Source organism: Struthio camelus, chromosome 5 (genome assembly GCF_040807025.1).
Source record: "Struthio camelus isolate bStrCam1 chromosome 5, bStrCam1.hap1, whole genome shotgun sequence".
Lineage (NCBI taxonomy): Eukaryota > Metazoa > Chordata > Aves > Struthioniformes > Struthionidae > Struthio > Struthio camelus.
Genome location: NC_090946.1, coordinates 27,737,400 through 27,754,094, shown reverse-complemented (window position 1 = coordinate 27,754,094; position 16,695 = coordinate 27,737,400). Strand labels below are relative to the sequence as shown.

The 16,695-nt window shown below is 35.2% G+C and overlaps 1 protein-coding gene across 2 annotated transcripts in view; it reads left to right on the top strand.

Moving 5' to 3' along the window:
* Positions 1 to 16,695, top strand: part of DNAJC24 (DnaJ heat shock protein family (Hsp40) member C24) — a 38,841-nt gene that overhangs the window by 12,855 nt on the left and 9,291 nt on the right. For both annotated transcript variants that reach the window (XM_068945280.1, XM_009678420.2), the window contains exon 3: positions 14,062 to 14,200. In XM_068945280.1, the coding sequence (XP_068801381.1) occupies positions 14,062 to 14,200 (139 nt within the window). The remainder of the gene's footprint in view (positions 1 to 14,061; positions 14,201 to 16,695) is intronic.

Below are 16,695 nucleotides of genomic sequence, written 5' to 3'. Positions count from 1 at the left end.
GAGGATATTTAAAATACTTCTGAGCAAAACACCTTAAAAAATTCCTAGATGCAAATTAATGAGTCTGGTACATTGTAATTTATTCTATGATTTTTTCTAATTAAATTTTTTCTCTTTGAGGACTCCAGTAATAATTTTTAAGAATTGGCAGCATCAGATTGGTAGCACCATCCTCTATTTTTACTGCACAGATGTTAAGGAATAACAGTTATGTGGTCTGCTTAACTGTTGCATTTTGTTGTATAATAGAAGTGCTATAAACATATACATTTAATGCTAGCTTTTTATGTTATTCTGTCTGTTTTATATCTGGCAGGTTGGAATGTCTGTAGATTTTTTTTTTTTCTTTTAAATTATTGATAGGGTGGTGATTGACTCAAAGAATTTTTTTATCTGTATGTGCTCTCTCCTTTGACACCACTTTGCTACAAATACTTGGGAGTTACTGCAAGTATTTCCTTATAGTCCCAGTAATAGCAGCAATGATATCTGAAATATTTCTGTTCTGATAGTTCTCATTTGTCCCAAGTGAAACTGGAGATCTATTGTGCTGGATGTTGCAATACAGCAGTAGTGGTTATCTGTGCCCTGAAGGTATAGAAAAGATGAATAACGTACATTTAAAAAAAAAAAAAAATACATGTAGTTGCGCATCATAAAAGGAGCTCAGATTGATGTCTGCCTTACAATTTTGGATTATGATAGACTGGAAGAAGGGAGAAGGATGGACAGAGTTTCCACTATCTGGTTATCACTGAGCAGTAGTATTAAAACATCACAGAATGGGTAAGACATAAGTAGAGACTAGAAGGAAAACTAAGTAATACCTCCCTTTTTTTAAATGAGGAGCATTTCCTATGAATACGAATAATCCTGGGGCTGTCCAGTGGAGGCTGGAATCAGTGTCAAAGTAGATAACCAGATCAGTTAGGAAACGGCTAAAGTTTTAAAAAAGCCTAAATGTTGTTTGTGTTTGGGGTTGGGGAAAGGAGGAGAAACGGATTGCAGGTTGAGGAGATAAAATTCTTTGCTTTTTTTTTTCCAGCTGTCTTTGGATAGACATCCTTTTGGGGAGTTTAAATCCACTTCTGTGTGGAAGTATTGAGTGTCACAAGGAACTTTTCACTTTCCACTTCTCCCTTTGCAAGTGGAAGAAGCAGGCGAATTCCACGTTCCCTGCTAACTTCTGCCAATTCAGTAAACATGTTGAAAGAGTTGACTGTGGGATGGGAAAGCAAGTTTAAGACCTGTAATCACTCTTTCTATGGAAGTGAGCAAGTTTCAGAGGGAGTGCTTTGTCACAAAATCATTGAAATAAAAAAGCATAGGCAAACTAATTGTCTTGTGTTAAATTATTAATATAAAACACACCTCCTCCCCCCAAATACTTGCTATGTGAAGCTCTTCAATATTGAATTGTGCTAGTTACTTAATAGGCGTTAGCTTACAAAACTGTAAACAAGTGTGGACCCTGATCCAATGACTGTCCTCATTTGTATATGTGGATATCCTAAGGAAATACATGTATTAAACATTTCTGATACTTTTGCAAATGAAACATTTTGAGTCTTACATTTAGCCCACTGAACTTGCATCTTAGCTATTTTATTCTTTATGTACAAAAGAAGGTATGATCACATCAATCTACTTTAGAAAGCCAGTAGGGGAGGAAATAGTAAGCAAATCTTTAAAAACAGCAATAAACTGTTTTACTTGTTTTGGTCTCCACGTTTCATAATGCTAGTGTAGTGCAAAGAAACAATGAAATCTTTTTGATGTCACCTTCTAGTAAGCATTAGGTGGCAGTAGTGTGTTGTATTTGGCAACTGCTTTGCTTTTTTTTTTTTTTAAATCTTCCACAATCTTTATTGCAGTGTAATAAATGGAGAAAAATATATATTTCTTAAGCTGTTTATAAAATACTGATTTATAGTTATTCTGGCTATATGTGGCTGTAAGGGCAGCTGTTGTTTGGACGCTTCTTGTATATGTAGGGGTGATTAGAATGCTCATGACTTATTTTCTGATAAACACTACCTAGTGATAACATTAACTGCAAATATTCTGGTGAGGTGTATGCCATTAATGGCTAAGTGTGTTTTGTTTTGCAGTCTTTACTTCTTCATAAGCTGTTACCATTTTTGAAGTTAATATTGCCTGATAGATGAAATATGTTATTTTATGCTTTTGTTTGCTTTTTATCTAAGAAAAAAGAGCAAATTTAGGCTCAGGAGAATGTTGACAGGAACATAATTAACCTTTGAGCATAGTGTTTTTATTGTTGCTCCAGATCTGGGGCAAGTTAGATTGTAGAGTTAACTTGTGACCTTTTGGAGTCCCTCCCCTCCACCAGCCCCATCTTTGTTTCTCACAGGTAAAGGATCTCAAGGAATTTCGAACTGGTTTTGCATTGTATTTATTTGGCAGAATGATCAATTAATAGAAAAGGAGCATGAAAGTGTTGACAGAACATGCTACCTAATTAGTACCTGACGAACCATGCAGGCCATGGAGCAGAGTGTACTGTGGCTTCAGGATGGCTGCAAAATGAAGCCTGTAGAAAAGCTTGAAAAAGAGTATGTCCACTTAATCCTAGTGAAGGAAGTCTTCACTGCTGGAAGCTTCACTTCCATTGCAAAGTTGAGATACTTATTTCTTCACAGAAGAAACAGTAATTCAAGCTATCAAGCCTTTGTTTTGTGCGATTCTTGCTCTTCAAAGTCACATAGCCTTTCATTTGTGTAGGTTTTTTTAATGTAAGAGGTGGTTGTAGAATTAGATGAAATGAAAACTACAGAATTTATTTTTAAAATTTATTCTTGGTGCTTCAGAGTAGTAATAAAGACAGACAGACATATTAGGCCAGTAAGATTTTTTTCTGATGGGTGATGTGATAGGATAGCAAGTGAAATCTTTGCAAGCTGAAGGCAGGGAGGCACCACAAGGCTTTGAGGATCAGCTATAACTGGTTTCTATTACGTATTAGTTTGTAATAGTTTTTCAGTTGAAAATTGAGTAGCTTGGAATTGAAAAGCACTTTGAGTCTTGTAAGATAGTACTCCAAGAATTACTCAGTTACTGGTAATTAGTTTCTTCCATTCATATGTATAAATATATTGATAATTCATGTTGTTCATTCAGAGATTCTGCCTCTTCTCATGATAGGAGAAAAGTTATGTACGTAAGGAAATATTTTTTCAAAATGAATATATTTTCTCTAGTAGTTTAAGCTTCAGAGAATAACAAGCTTCTCTGTCTGTTTTTTCTGAAATAAATCACTTTCCTTTCTAGAATACTTCTCATGAATAACAGTGCCTCACTTAGGGATTATTGTAGAGTACTTCAAAAATTTTTTTCTTCATTCTGAAATCCTAATTTAATGATTTCATATGGTGCAGTTGGAAAATGGCTTCTTTCTCTGACCTTTCAGTGAGTGCCACATGGTGGGGGCCAAGTGCATGTTTGTTACCGTTTTACTTGACCAGTACGGGTGGCTAAAGTATGTGCCTTTCTTAAATTGCTATCCAAAATTTCACTTTCCAGTTTAGTGAACAATTATATAATTCACAAAGTATGAAGGTCTGACTGTTTTGATTTAAATCCATTACAGAACGGACCCTGCAAGAAAAAACAAAGTTCAGCCCTAAAGTTAGTAGCAGCTAGTCCATTTAGATTCTATACCATGGCCATAACCAGAGTAAATGATCATTTGGATTCGGTGTGCTTGATTGCTTAAATGTGTCTATCATATACATCGCATAGAGAATACTGAATACATGTGTTAGTTCTATTACATGCTGATAGGGATTTGTGGCTGGAACTATTCAGTGTGGCGACTTATGTAAAATTAACAAAAGTGTTATCCTTAAATATAATTACATAGTTCCTGGAATGTTGTTATTGCATTGTAGGGTTCCTTTTTTATGTTGTGTCCAGCAGAGAGAGTGTTCAGCTTTGTATTTTGGTGTTCTATTCACTGGTCTGGAACCTTCAATAAATACTGAATAATTTAATTAAAAATATTGCCACAAGCCTTATATGATGTAGTATAGAATTGGATATTTGCAAGTTTGTAGGGGGGAAAACCTCACTCTCCTATTCTATGTTATGCTTAACAGTAGAACTTCAGATATGTAAACTTAATATCATGGACAGTTCTAAACATAAATTTATTGAGCTTTGAGACTGACAGAGAGAAAACGCCCGGTTTTGTAAAAATATCTGAGGCCTTGACCAGGCACACTTTAAACTGTCTGAGGATATACATTTCAGGCAGGATACCTGTTGTCAAAAACTTGAAGTCAGGGGGAACTTTGCCATGGAGGCAAGATTTTTCCACTAGCTGTGATGTTAGTCTCTCATGTTCCCAGTCTGCCATATGAGACTTTCAGATAGGTGGCTCTGGATCAGAGTATTATAAGCAACAAAACTTTCATTTCCAAATGTAACTTTAGAAAGAGGAGGGATGCTGCACTCATCTTAGTTGTCCAAACTTCATTCCAAAGCTCTGGGAATTGTGTGATGATTGAACACTGGCTTTATGTGGGTAAAGAAAATAAAGTTGAGTACAAATATTCAGAATGTGAGCCTACCCGACAATTTTGATTCTTGAAATGATCTTAGATGAGTTTTTGATTTCTTAGATGTTTACAGATGTGGTTTAAACATTGTGGTAATGTGGTCAGATTAAGGAATCTCAGGAATTTCTTTCTTACAATGATGTGTCTGCATGATCTATAGATAATTAGCAAAATGAATACAATTGTATGGCCCAATACAGCCCATCTGTAGAAGTTAATTTCTCTTGATCTGTGGTCATTTGGTCAGATCTATTGATTTGAATCTAGCCAAGGCTGATGGGTGTCTTAATTGCTACCGCAGAGCAACCATTTGGCCTATGTGAAATGAGTATTGTTATAGTACGTTCCCAGTGGATGACTGTCCGCCTTACAGAAGGTACCAACAAAGTTTTCATTAATTGGTCCCTTTGTTGGCGTTTGTGGCAGAGAGGCCAAAAGCTGCCTACGAACAGGCACTCTTATGTCAGGGATGAGATTTACTGGCAAGTCCCAGTAAGGAAACTGGCACATACGCTGTAAGCAAGGGTAAAGGACTTTCCTCCTAAGAACAGCCAGTCTGGCATTAAATTTACTCTGATTTTTTAAAAAGGTAGGGAAATGTAACAAGAATTCACAGACTGTAGTTGGAAATTAAATAGGACAAAACCAGTTAACATTTTTCTTCTTTAATGTTGACTGTCTTGCAGGTTTCTTTTAATATGATGTGAAGTGTTATGATGAGCTCTGTAGTCTACAGACAAATTTGCATAGATCTATGAATACTTCTGTCAGATGAGAACATGTGACAGTTTTATGTCCTGACCTCGTTAGCTTAACCTGTACATAATAACAAGTATAGCTGATAATGTTTAAAGATTGCATGAAGCATTCATGTAGAAAATCTTTTCAAATGCAGTTTACAATTTTGATATTTTTATGTTCGTGTTATCTGCTGTATTTTGTCCTTATTGTCTTGTTGAAAGATGTGGACTTTATTATATTGCAGGGCATATACTAGTAATGACTCATGCATTTTTGTCTTTTAGCACAACACTTGCGTTAGTTGCTAAACTTTGTATATACCAAGACCCTTTGTGTTAGGCTCTCTATGATGTTTGCCCAGTTATGCCCATCTCGTCTTTAAGCAAATCTTTAATTTATTTTTTTATTATAATGTGGAATAAATAAAATAACAGGTATAACTTATTAATCAAATAAAATGTCATCTATGACCCTGCAAGAGAATTCTGACTCTTAAATTGGAACATATTGGCTCTATATTGAGCTTTTGATACAGGAATAAATATGACAGAACCCTCAAATACTGACAATAGGATTTTAAAAGGGCTTAGCATTAACCTGTGCAATTCCAGTCAGCAGGCACAATATCATTCTATTGGATTTCTAGCTATGGATTTGGTCATATAATGGGAAGAGCATGGCTTGGGTTTCTCACTCATTCTGACTGCTTCCATCCTTTCCCTCCCTCTCATTCTTTTCCTCTTCTGAACAGCGTGTTATCTGACTCTTCTCTTGTGTCCACTTGTTGTCACCTATCCAACTCCTCTGTCAGCGGAAATGGATGTCATTGATATGTACCGCTGTTATGTCATAGTATCACATCCTTATCCATGAGGGCTTCCTTTTTTTGATGGTAACTCAGCTAGCAATTTAAATACATGTTCTCTGACTTCGACCTCTTCTCTTTGCACTGTTGATTCAATTCTGTCATTCATCAAAAATGGTATCTTCATCAGGTCATTAAGCACTGCTTTATCTGTAAAGTTTGAGTTGAGCTGAGTTCCTCCTCCCTGACCGTTATGTACTATCTTTCACTACTGCTTGTTTTTTAATATAAATTCAGGTTGTTTTACAAATTCCGGGGGGTATTGTAGTGTAGATAATGAACATTATGGCTTCCTGTCTACTTTCATCTTAGTTCTGTTCTTCTTACAGTAACAGGAAAAAGTAAATGGATAATTCATACTCTTTTGGAAATCTAACTCTGTCTGTGTTATACTAAACAAATACTGTCAGGCTATAAATTCATCATAGCTATTAGTGTATGTCTAACATGGAGAAATGGGAGAAGGATGCTAAGAGATAGAAAGTTGATTCTTATTTACAACTTAGATTTAGTCATTAGACAGAGACCCTGCAAGAGTGCAGGAGTATTTGAATGGTGTGTTACTGTTGAAACCTTAGGACAACGATTCACTCGGGACCTTATAGTGTATCTTTAGCTTATAAAGATATTCCCTATTGAAATAAAGCAAGAATCCAAGATTTGTATCTGGACTTGCAGATTTAATTTGGCAAAGTGATTCCATGGTGAAATTATTTAAAAAAAAAAAAAATCGAGTTAAAATCTCCTTTAATTTGATAATTTAGTTTAGATTTACTGTTCTATAACTATTGGTAGCTTAGTGGTCACTTTGGCACATGGTATTATATCCAAAATAGTCTGATAACTTTATAATTTTTAGCTCTAATGACTTCATTATTGTTCTATGTTTGTCTTTATTTCTGAATTTTAGAACCTTAATAATAGTTTTCCTTTATAATAAAAAAAAAAAAAGCCCTCAAATCTAAAAGGTGGATAATAAAAACTGAAAAGTCTGAAACTTCTCTAAAATTATTGTCTTGGGAGAGAAAGTTAAGATTTAATGCGGCCATTTGTGGTTCATTCTTTTTACTACTACTTTTCATTCTCTGCAGAAGGTTTTCCAAATGTTTGACAGCTTTGCTTGAAATACTGAAAAGTAGGGCAGACAAAGCCATAGCAAATAAGTGGAGAGTACTCCTTATTTCAGCCCTTGGAATTATTTAAAGTTGATCTACTTCATTTGCTCCAGTCAGAAAGAATAGAAAAATTAATTTTTAAATAGCCTGACTTAAAAACAGTGTAATTTTAAGTCTTCACAGATGTATCAGTTAACTTATTATTTTAGTAAATTAGAGCATTTTTTCATAATTTAAATTAGACAATAGCAGAAGCAGTAGTATTTAAAGCCTCCTGTTTTGACATATGGATTTTGGATGTAGTGCATTTTAAGGTGTTTTGGGGGTTTTTTCTAAGATGAATAAGCTTTATACACAGGACAAAATAAATCACAGTAATGTAGTAAGTAACTATAAATGGAAATGAATAGTATTTTTTACCTTCTTTTCTAAGTATCAGTCCTTTCAATCTGTCATGTGGAGAAGTAGTTACTGAGTACAAGTTTAATTACATAAAGTTTAGTTCATGATTTATTCCACAGTTTAGCAAGAGATTCCAAGTTTAGTGTAAAACCTCTCCTTCCCTGATAATCTGTTATAGTAAGTTGATTCTCACTGGCTTGTATTAATTTCTTTTGAAGACTAAATCCATTAGCACCAGTAAGAAGTTTGTACATTAAATTGTTTTTACTAGAGGTTTTTTGCTTGCTAATTTAAATTTGATTAAAATGAACCAACCTATTGTGTTTATTGCATAAAGTTAAGCAACATGTATGAGTGTTAGGAGGTTAGGGACCTTAGTGTGTCATCTGTGTTGCCTGCTAATGACGTTCAGAGGGACCAACTTTCACAGCATAGAACGTAGGCAGAAATTATGAACGTAGCAGTTGAACATCCAATAATATTTTCTAAATCCTTTATATGAGCAACATGAGTGAAAAACTATGTATCTTGTATACAGTATAAACAAAAATATCAGTATTTTCTACAGAGACAGCACACTGAGAGGTCTTTGAGGGATGTCTAACTGTCGAACTTTCTAAGGATGGTTGTGATATAAAGGCAAAAGTTTGCAACTGTTGTTTTGAAGATGCTGGGTAATAGTGCAAAGCAATGCTTTATATGCTGCAAGAATCAGTGAGAAGGTAATAGACAAGTAAAGAGTTTATGAGCTCCTATCAATATATGGTGGGCTCTAAATTTTCAGAGTGAACCTACGAATTTATTATTTGATGAACTCAGCAACATTAAAACTTTATGCTAATTGGGACCTAAGAAGTTTGTTTGCTTGTTTTTTATTCTGTAATAGCTACTAAAGGCAGTAAATTAACATGATGAAATACAATTAATTTCCCTAAATTCTTAAAATGTTTCATGAATGTTTTCCAAACATTCAGATATTTATCAAACTGTGGTCTGAACTGTATCTGTATTTCAGAGTATGTTTGTCAGTTGGTATACTGTTCACTACTGCACCCAAACAGCCGAAATGTACAGTCCAGAGTACTTCAAAAATAAAACAAACTAGCTTGGGTTAAATACAGTCAAGCAGATATTTTAGAAAGGTAAAATAAAAAATGATACTGTAGTTGAAAAATGTATGAATCTAAATTTTTATTAGTCTGCTTGTCGTTTCTGTTGCAGCATTAAAAATTGCTTAGTCTTTCACAGTTTTATTGTTTAAACTGGGCTTTTAATTTGAACTGTGGATTTTGGGGTTCATGGTTTTTGAAAATTTTTCAGAGATTTGAAAACCTAAAAAGAAATTTTAACCCTTACACCAAGAACTAGCATCCTTAAGAAATGCTATGACTATATGAAACTTGTCATAAACATCAGGGGAGTTAGCAATTTTGTATGTATGTGTAAGGTGTGTTTTTTATAGCTAACAGATAAACTAATATATTCCCACAATCTATCAGTTTACTTTTTAACACTGGCAATAACTACAAAGCATCATCTATTGTAAAGCAATACAAATTTCAGACAGCTTTCAGCAGTGAAAAGAAGCTAGCAAATTTCTTCCAACTGTTACAGGTATAAAAAGGAAAACTAGATTGGGCGTAACATCTCTTACTTTCTCCCTTCTCTCCTCCCTCTGTCTTACCCAGGTAAACATCTTTTTTTGGTTTTGTAAAGTCCTATTAAGTAGTAGCATGTTAGCAAAGTTTACTACTGTATTCAGAAAGAAAACTGACACTTAAAATTTTGTTTTATACATCACTGATTAGCATAACTTCTGTTTGCTTTGCAACTATTTCACTGAACAAAACTAGTCTGCTCTTCAAATATGTATTAATTAAAGTGTATTGATCTGTACTATCAGCCATCTTCATCCATCTGTAAAACAGAGACACAGCTTTATTACTTGAAAAGAATTTTGTGAAAATTGATGTTTGTACTATTTAAACTCCATGAGTGAAAGACATTAAAAATATAACATTGTGTGAATATGCTACCTACAAAGCTCTACAGTACTAGATTTCAGTGCATTTCTGTATACTCACATGATATGCAAGATGTTGATTTGCTGACTTAGCTGTCTGAAAAAGTGTTGATACCAATTCAGAAAGAGAAGAATAACTGAAAGCCTTGAGAATCAACAAAATTAAAACATCTTTAAACTATCATAATTGATTTAGGGCTAAAAATCTAATTACAAAAAAAATTCTGCAAAAGCCTGTCTAACTATGTTTCTAAACTTCCGGCTAAGTGCTGGATGTAGACCAGTGTGCGTACCACTCAAACTTTTAAGCAACCCCCGCAAATCTTATGCTGGCGGAACGCACAGGAGTAGATGATATCTTTTAAGCTTGCCCACCTCCGCCATCTCTAACTCTTGTCTAAAAAGACTGAAAGAGGAATTTTGAAAATCACTTTCTATAATACTGCAGTGCCAGGATTTGGAGTTAGATATCTACGTTACGTTAGGTACGATACGTTAGGTATCTCCAAGAACAATGCTTCAAAAATATAGAGGAATTGACTAATCATGTCACACTCTGCCCTCTGTTTTACTTGAAGTTGTAGAAGCATCCCAAGATGAATATTCTTGCTATAAAGAGCTTAAGATCTCGTCATAAAACAAAAGGCAGCAGGCACAAAGACAAGAAACAGTGAAAGTATTAGTACAGTTTTACAGTAAAGTACAGGCAGTTTTCTCCGGGCTTTATTGGGATATCCTTTCAAAGAGAATTACCATGTCAGGAACAACATGATAAAACACAATGGGGTTTCTTTTAAAACTTAGTAAGTGGAGATAGAAGTATGTATCATGGATCAGTTCAGGTGGGAGAGAAGAGTACTGTGAGCTGTTAGCATTTTATGAATAGAAAGATTGCATTTGTCAAGATATGATATGCAAGAACTCAGTTAAAAAGCTTAGTTGTATGGAAGGAAGTACTGCTGCTTTTAAAAATATCATGCATAAAGAGCAGAAAGATTTAAATATAGCCTAAGTGCAGTAATACAGCTGAAAATAGCGTCCAGGTGGCAGCTATGAATGACACTTTGGAAGATAATTTGCACAGTTATTGAGAAATGAGATTGCAGGAGATTCTGGGCAGCTCTAACAGTTTGAGTAAGAACTTACAACTGGATGCACAGAGGAGACACAAGCTAATAATTCAGTTAGGTTACAGGAATAGGTTGAACAGAGAACAGACTTGTCAGTTTTCATTATGGAGCTTGTACACATTTGCAGTTGAGATTAACCGAGAAATAATGCTGAACAGGAAAAGAAAAGAAAAAAAATACCCCAGCAAGCTGGAGAGTAAGAAAAGTGAGTCAATAACCAATTGGAGGTACATAACAAATTGGGCTGAAAGGGGTTGCTGGGAAAAAAATGAAGGGATCAGATTAGCGTAGAAGAGAAGACATCAGGCATCAGACGGTAACAGAGGAATAGGCCCAACAGAAAAAGAGAGAATGCTTTCATAGAGCAAAGAGACAAAAATATTTTTGGGGGTATTTTTTGTAGTAGATCCCTCTATAAGGTAGTTGTATATTCATATGACTACAACTTCATGTAACTAGGGATAAAGATGATATATACCACAAATATTAAATTATTCTATAGGAGAGAAGAAATTAAAAGGTAAAGGATAGACCTAAATAATAACAAATCTTAACATTTTCTTCATTATGTAAAGAATGAACACATATCCTTTTCTGCATTCATTATTGTTGTTTCAAACTTCTGTAACATTTCTGGCTTACTCATCTTCAATAATTACATCCAGTGCAGTCCGAAATTATTTTTCAGTCAGTCACAATTTTGGTGTAGCAAAGGAAAAAGTGGAGAAAAAGGAAAAAACAGTTTTATTTGATTCTCCCCCTCCCCACCCCCTTCAATATTCTTAGCAAGAAAGAAGCCAGTATTCTTAGTGCTGCCTTTGACAATCACTCATTAATGACTTTTGTGTATCCTGTTTAAATTAAAAAAAAAAAAAAAAAACACTGTGATCTGACAATTGGTCTTGCAGCCAACTGAAACATACGATGTCACAAGCAACAGTTTTGTAGCAGTGCTATTCAAATTTAGTTAATAAAGTTTCAATGGTAGCATGCCTGTATATTCTTTGAATAAGCCTATGTAGCAATTTCAAAAATCCTTTTGGGTGTAAGCTTGGGAGAAAATATTTCTAGTATCATCTAAAAGCAGTGATATATACAGCAGTCATATAGATTTTTCTTTAGGGTGTTATTATTAACCCTAAAATACTTGAAGTGGATCACATTTTTATATATCTTATCTGAAATATTTTTTCAATAATAAAGTATAATTTTTAAATTATTGCTTTGAAGTGTACCTTCTGGCTGCATACCTCAAATGTAGCTGTTAAAAGAAATAGCATGACTAAAAGGAAATCGTATAAGTCTTTAAAGTGATCTGACTATTTTTGACTGGTATGCTTATTAAACGTAGATTAAAAGAATGGCCTTTCACAATTATGGTCTACAGTCAGCCACTGATGTTTAAAATGCTATTAAAATTGGAATACAACTGGAAAAATCTATGATTTCAGAAAAACAGGTCTAAAATAATTTAAATAGCATTTTCAGTACTACATAATGCATGCTGACAGAGCATGGTGTGAATTTAGTGTCTGCCAAATAAGCTATAATTACCCATTTTCTTATTAGCTATATAGAATACAATGACTAAACGCTATGACCAAAAATTGTTGACTTGTCTATGCCTGAGACTTTTGTCATCTTCAGTTTGGGAGTTCAGAAGGGGATATCTACAAGATAAACCTTCTTGGATCATAGCTGTGCTTCAGGCATGCTTTGAGCAAGCTGCATGCTGGTCCTCAGTCTTGAATGCAGAGATTACTTCAAGTGGGCTTACTCATATGGTGGAGCAAAAATACACATTTATACACACATACTTGGTACTTGAGCTTGCAGGTTGCATGTACATTAGATTGTGCATGGAAAAATGGATGTGAAAAAATTGAGGTCAAAGATGAATGTTTTGCTTGTAGGTCCATTCTGTTGTTGTTGTACAGGGGATTTATCCAGATAATATTCATCAGTGTAAATGATAGTTACATGTGTCAGTGAGCAAAGAGACTCCAGTGGAAGTGGTCTTTTAGAGCACGCACCATATTGGCATTCTTTTCTTTCTGAGATGAATTATGAACTAAAACAAAGGGATTCAGTAAATCAGAAATCTGCTCAAACACTGTGCAACAGGTGTTCTAAGTCTTAAAATCCACTGTAGAATTCAGTGGCCAAACTGATGCTAATATAAAAGAGCAAGAGTTAAATCTCCAGAACATGGGCTATCTTAATTTATAATACAGTCAATGAGCAGCTGAATAGGTCTTATGCTTTTGCAGCTTTCTCATCTTAAATGTTGTTTCCTTTTGCTTCCTCACTTGTGCTGGACCTTTAAAATATAATAAACACACACACACACACAAAAATTACTGGAGGTGAATTTAACGCATAGGAAGATGGAGCTTTGAAGGTTACTTTTCAGTAGACGTTAGAACCAAAAGTACTGTGTTCAGGACCAGTCGAACACATGATAAAGAAAATGTCTTTCCATTTTAATTATTTTTAGCTATATTGTGGGCGTTCTTGCAGCCATGTCCTTGAATAACCATTTCTTAACTAAAATGACACAATTCTGTAGCTAGTGATCCATGACTTTAAATATTTGGAAGGGCTATTGATTCACTGAACTGGAAGAAATTAAAGACGTTGAGGCAGATTTTCCGAAACAGAATTATGGTTTTTATGAGTTATATTTGATTATGTATATTCTCTTTACTGTTGAAATAAAACAAAACAGGCGCATGTAATACAGCATTCAGTTTATCTGTAAAAGACTTAACTGAACATTGGTGGTCTTGTTCAAATCAGCTCCATGTACTACTAAAAGAGAGCTGCTAGCACCTACAGCATCTCCTCTTGTTCCCATGCCCTAGTTCTCTGCATGTACCTATTTCTGTTTGCGTTAGTCATTCTCTCCAGGTAAATTGTCCATAAGACCAGTGATTCCATCAGCAAATTATCCAGAAAATGCCGTCAGTGCACATGGTGACATTTGTGCCACTGGTGGATTTGTTGCTCTTTCAGTGGTCTAATTAAATTGGCAGTGATCTCCAGTGCCTAGTGTTGTTGTCTCCCCTTCTTTGGCGCCTTAGTTCAGACTTTGCCTTTTCTCCATCCTTTTAACTGAATATCAAATGCATTATTGATTGCTCCTCTTCCACCCTCCCCACTTCCACTCCCCTCAACTTTTTAAAATCTTTTTTTTGATTGGCAGTATCACCCAGACAAGCAGAGCGCGGATGTGTCAGCAGGAGAAGTGGAGGAGCGCGTGCAGAGGTTCATCGAAATTGATCAAGCGTGGAAAATTCTAGGGAACGAGGAGACAAAAAAAGAGTATGACCTGCAGCAGCGCGGTAGGTTCCTGCCAAGGAGCGCTGTAGTGGCAGCAGCTCTTTAAAGCAGGGTCTAGGCGTAGTAGTTAGATGGTATTTTAAAATGCTGTTTATTGCTGAACCAAATGTTTCGTTTGCTTTTGTCCTACTTTCACATGTGGATACATTATTTATAGCTTTTGCTACACATACATTACTTAGTGAAAACATTGACTTACTTCCAACAGAACATTAGGTTGGTGGTATTCCTAATAATTTTAATGAATGTGAAAGACCAATTGCAGAGCTTAGCCCTGTCCTTTATTAAAGCAGCTTCCTTAAGTGTTCTTAATTCCTTAAATTTAAGTCCTATACTGTATTTTGTTGCAATATTTTAGACATAGATATTATTCAGTTTATATCTAGTGTTCAATGCATATGGCTTTATAAGCACTTCAGAATCATTAAGGCAGATTCTTTGTGTGTGTGTTAGGGAAGCTTTCATAATTCATCTGTAATCTAAACTTGCCTTTTTAAAGCAGGTTTATAAATAATATTCCAATATAACACATTAACTAGGCAGCTCAAGCATGCCTTTCTTTTTATACCTCTCAGAAAAGAGCTTCTTAAAACAGTGACAGGCTGTTGTGAGAAAGAAAGGGGGAAATGTAGGTCAGGTCTGTCACACATGGACTACCATTACATGAAGTGATAGGCTGTCTTTCTGCTCTGGCCTCAGGATAGGAGTCCCTCAGCCTTCCATTAGAACCTTCAATAAATGTATATCCACCCTACATGTTAATGGGGGGAGTCAATAATAGTGTATCGCCTGTGGGGAAAACACTCAGTCGCACTCTGCAGTAACACACTCGGGTCCAGCATTGACGTGTAGCCACCACCACTTTTGAATGCGTCTGATAAAAGCCCACTGTCTCTGCAGCTTGTTATTGAATTCTCTTCCATTGTACATTGGCACACCATCAGACCTTTCTCTCTTGTGCTGATTTTTAACTCCCCTGCCACTGTGGATACCAGAACTTTGAGAGACAAAGGCTCAGTCATTCTAGCAGATACGCATCCCTGCACGATGAAAAGGAGGATATATAATTGTATCTACTCCGTATGAATTCTCTAGTTAAATAATGTTATATTTCAGACTTTGTGTAGGGTTTGGAAAAGAGGGTGGAGGGGTGAAAAAAGGATTTATTGAACAAATATTTTTAAAATTGAAAAAATTGGATTTGGTGCTAATTTCTTCTCTCTAATGTAAACAGTATTGAATTATCATCTCATGATTATAATTATCTTTTTGAATTATCATCTCAAGCTTATTTTTAAAAATTGATTTAATGCCAGAACAGGAATTTCTGCTACCCTCTCATTTTGTTGCACTCTCAGCTTTGTAAGTATCAGCTGTGTCTTCCACTTTCACAAACTGTGCATGTGCAGGAAAAATGGAATATTTTCATTCAGTTATAAGTCTTTTACAGATGTAGCGACATTTACCTAAAGCTTAAATACTGACCATGAAGTGTTAATTTTCGTGGGTCAACTTTATCCAATGAGGTCAAGAAAATTGCCTCAAGAATTAATAATAATCTACTTTGTTTTTCCATGGTAGTAAAGGATCTTACTCTAAACTAGTAAGTTTAGAGCAGAACTAAACTTCAGCAGAATTTATGCTATGGTATTTTAAAAGTTATCTGTATTTACTGAGATTCTTTTGCATCCAGGTGATTTTTCCTTAAGAGCCTTCTCAATACTGTAAAAATACTTAGTAAAAAAACAAATTGTTCATTTGAGTGCTCCTTTGACACTCAACTGTGTATTTCGAAAATGGGATATGTGTTCATATAGAACGTCCTATTCACAGAGGACCCAGTGTTTCAAGCTAACCAAAACATGTAACGTGTATGTACAGTGTTGCTGCATTCTTTGCAGCATGTTCACAAGGAGCCGAATGACGGTGAAATAAACTCTAGTTGTCTGACTGCCTGTCAGTTACTTCTGAAATCACGATTGTAGACCAATTCAAGGACACTGCTGTAAATGCCCATGGAAACAAAGGAACTAAGCGGCTACAGGAAACAGTGGAGAGAGAGAGAAAATATAGCTGGTCAGTAAGATTTTAAAGCCTAGGAAGCAGGACCTGAAGGATGCCAGTGTGCACATGCGGCAGCCAGTGAAGAAGATGTCCTTTGTACTGTAGTTTTTTCCCATTGCACAGATTGTTTATTTGTGTGTCTCTTATTGTATTACCTAATCCTTAGTTCCTTGGCTCAAAAATTAGTGGCCAGAGAAGTTCTGCAACTCTATGGGGCTCCATGATTTTTTTTTTTTTTTTTTGGAATCATTGTGAACAACAAGTGAATGTGCTTTCGTATCTTAAATAGTTTTCTCCGAAGGTCTAGTAATTTTCTGTGCCTTCTGGACACAGTACTAAAGAGCAACAGACAAACCTCAAACTGTTTAGAGGTTTGGCTCAGATAATTATCCAAACCTTCCTCGTCTGGAAACCTTACAAGAACTGCCTTTTT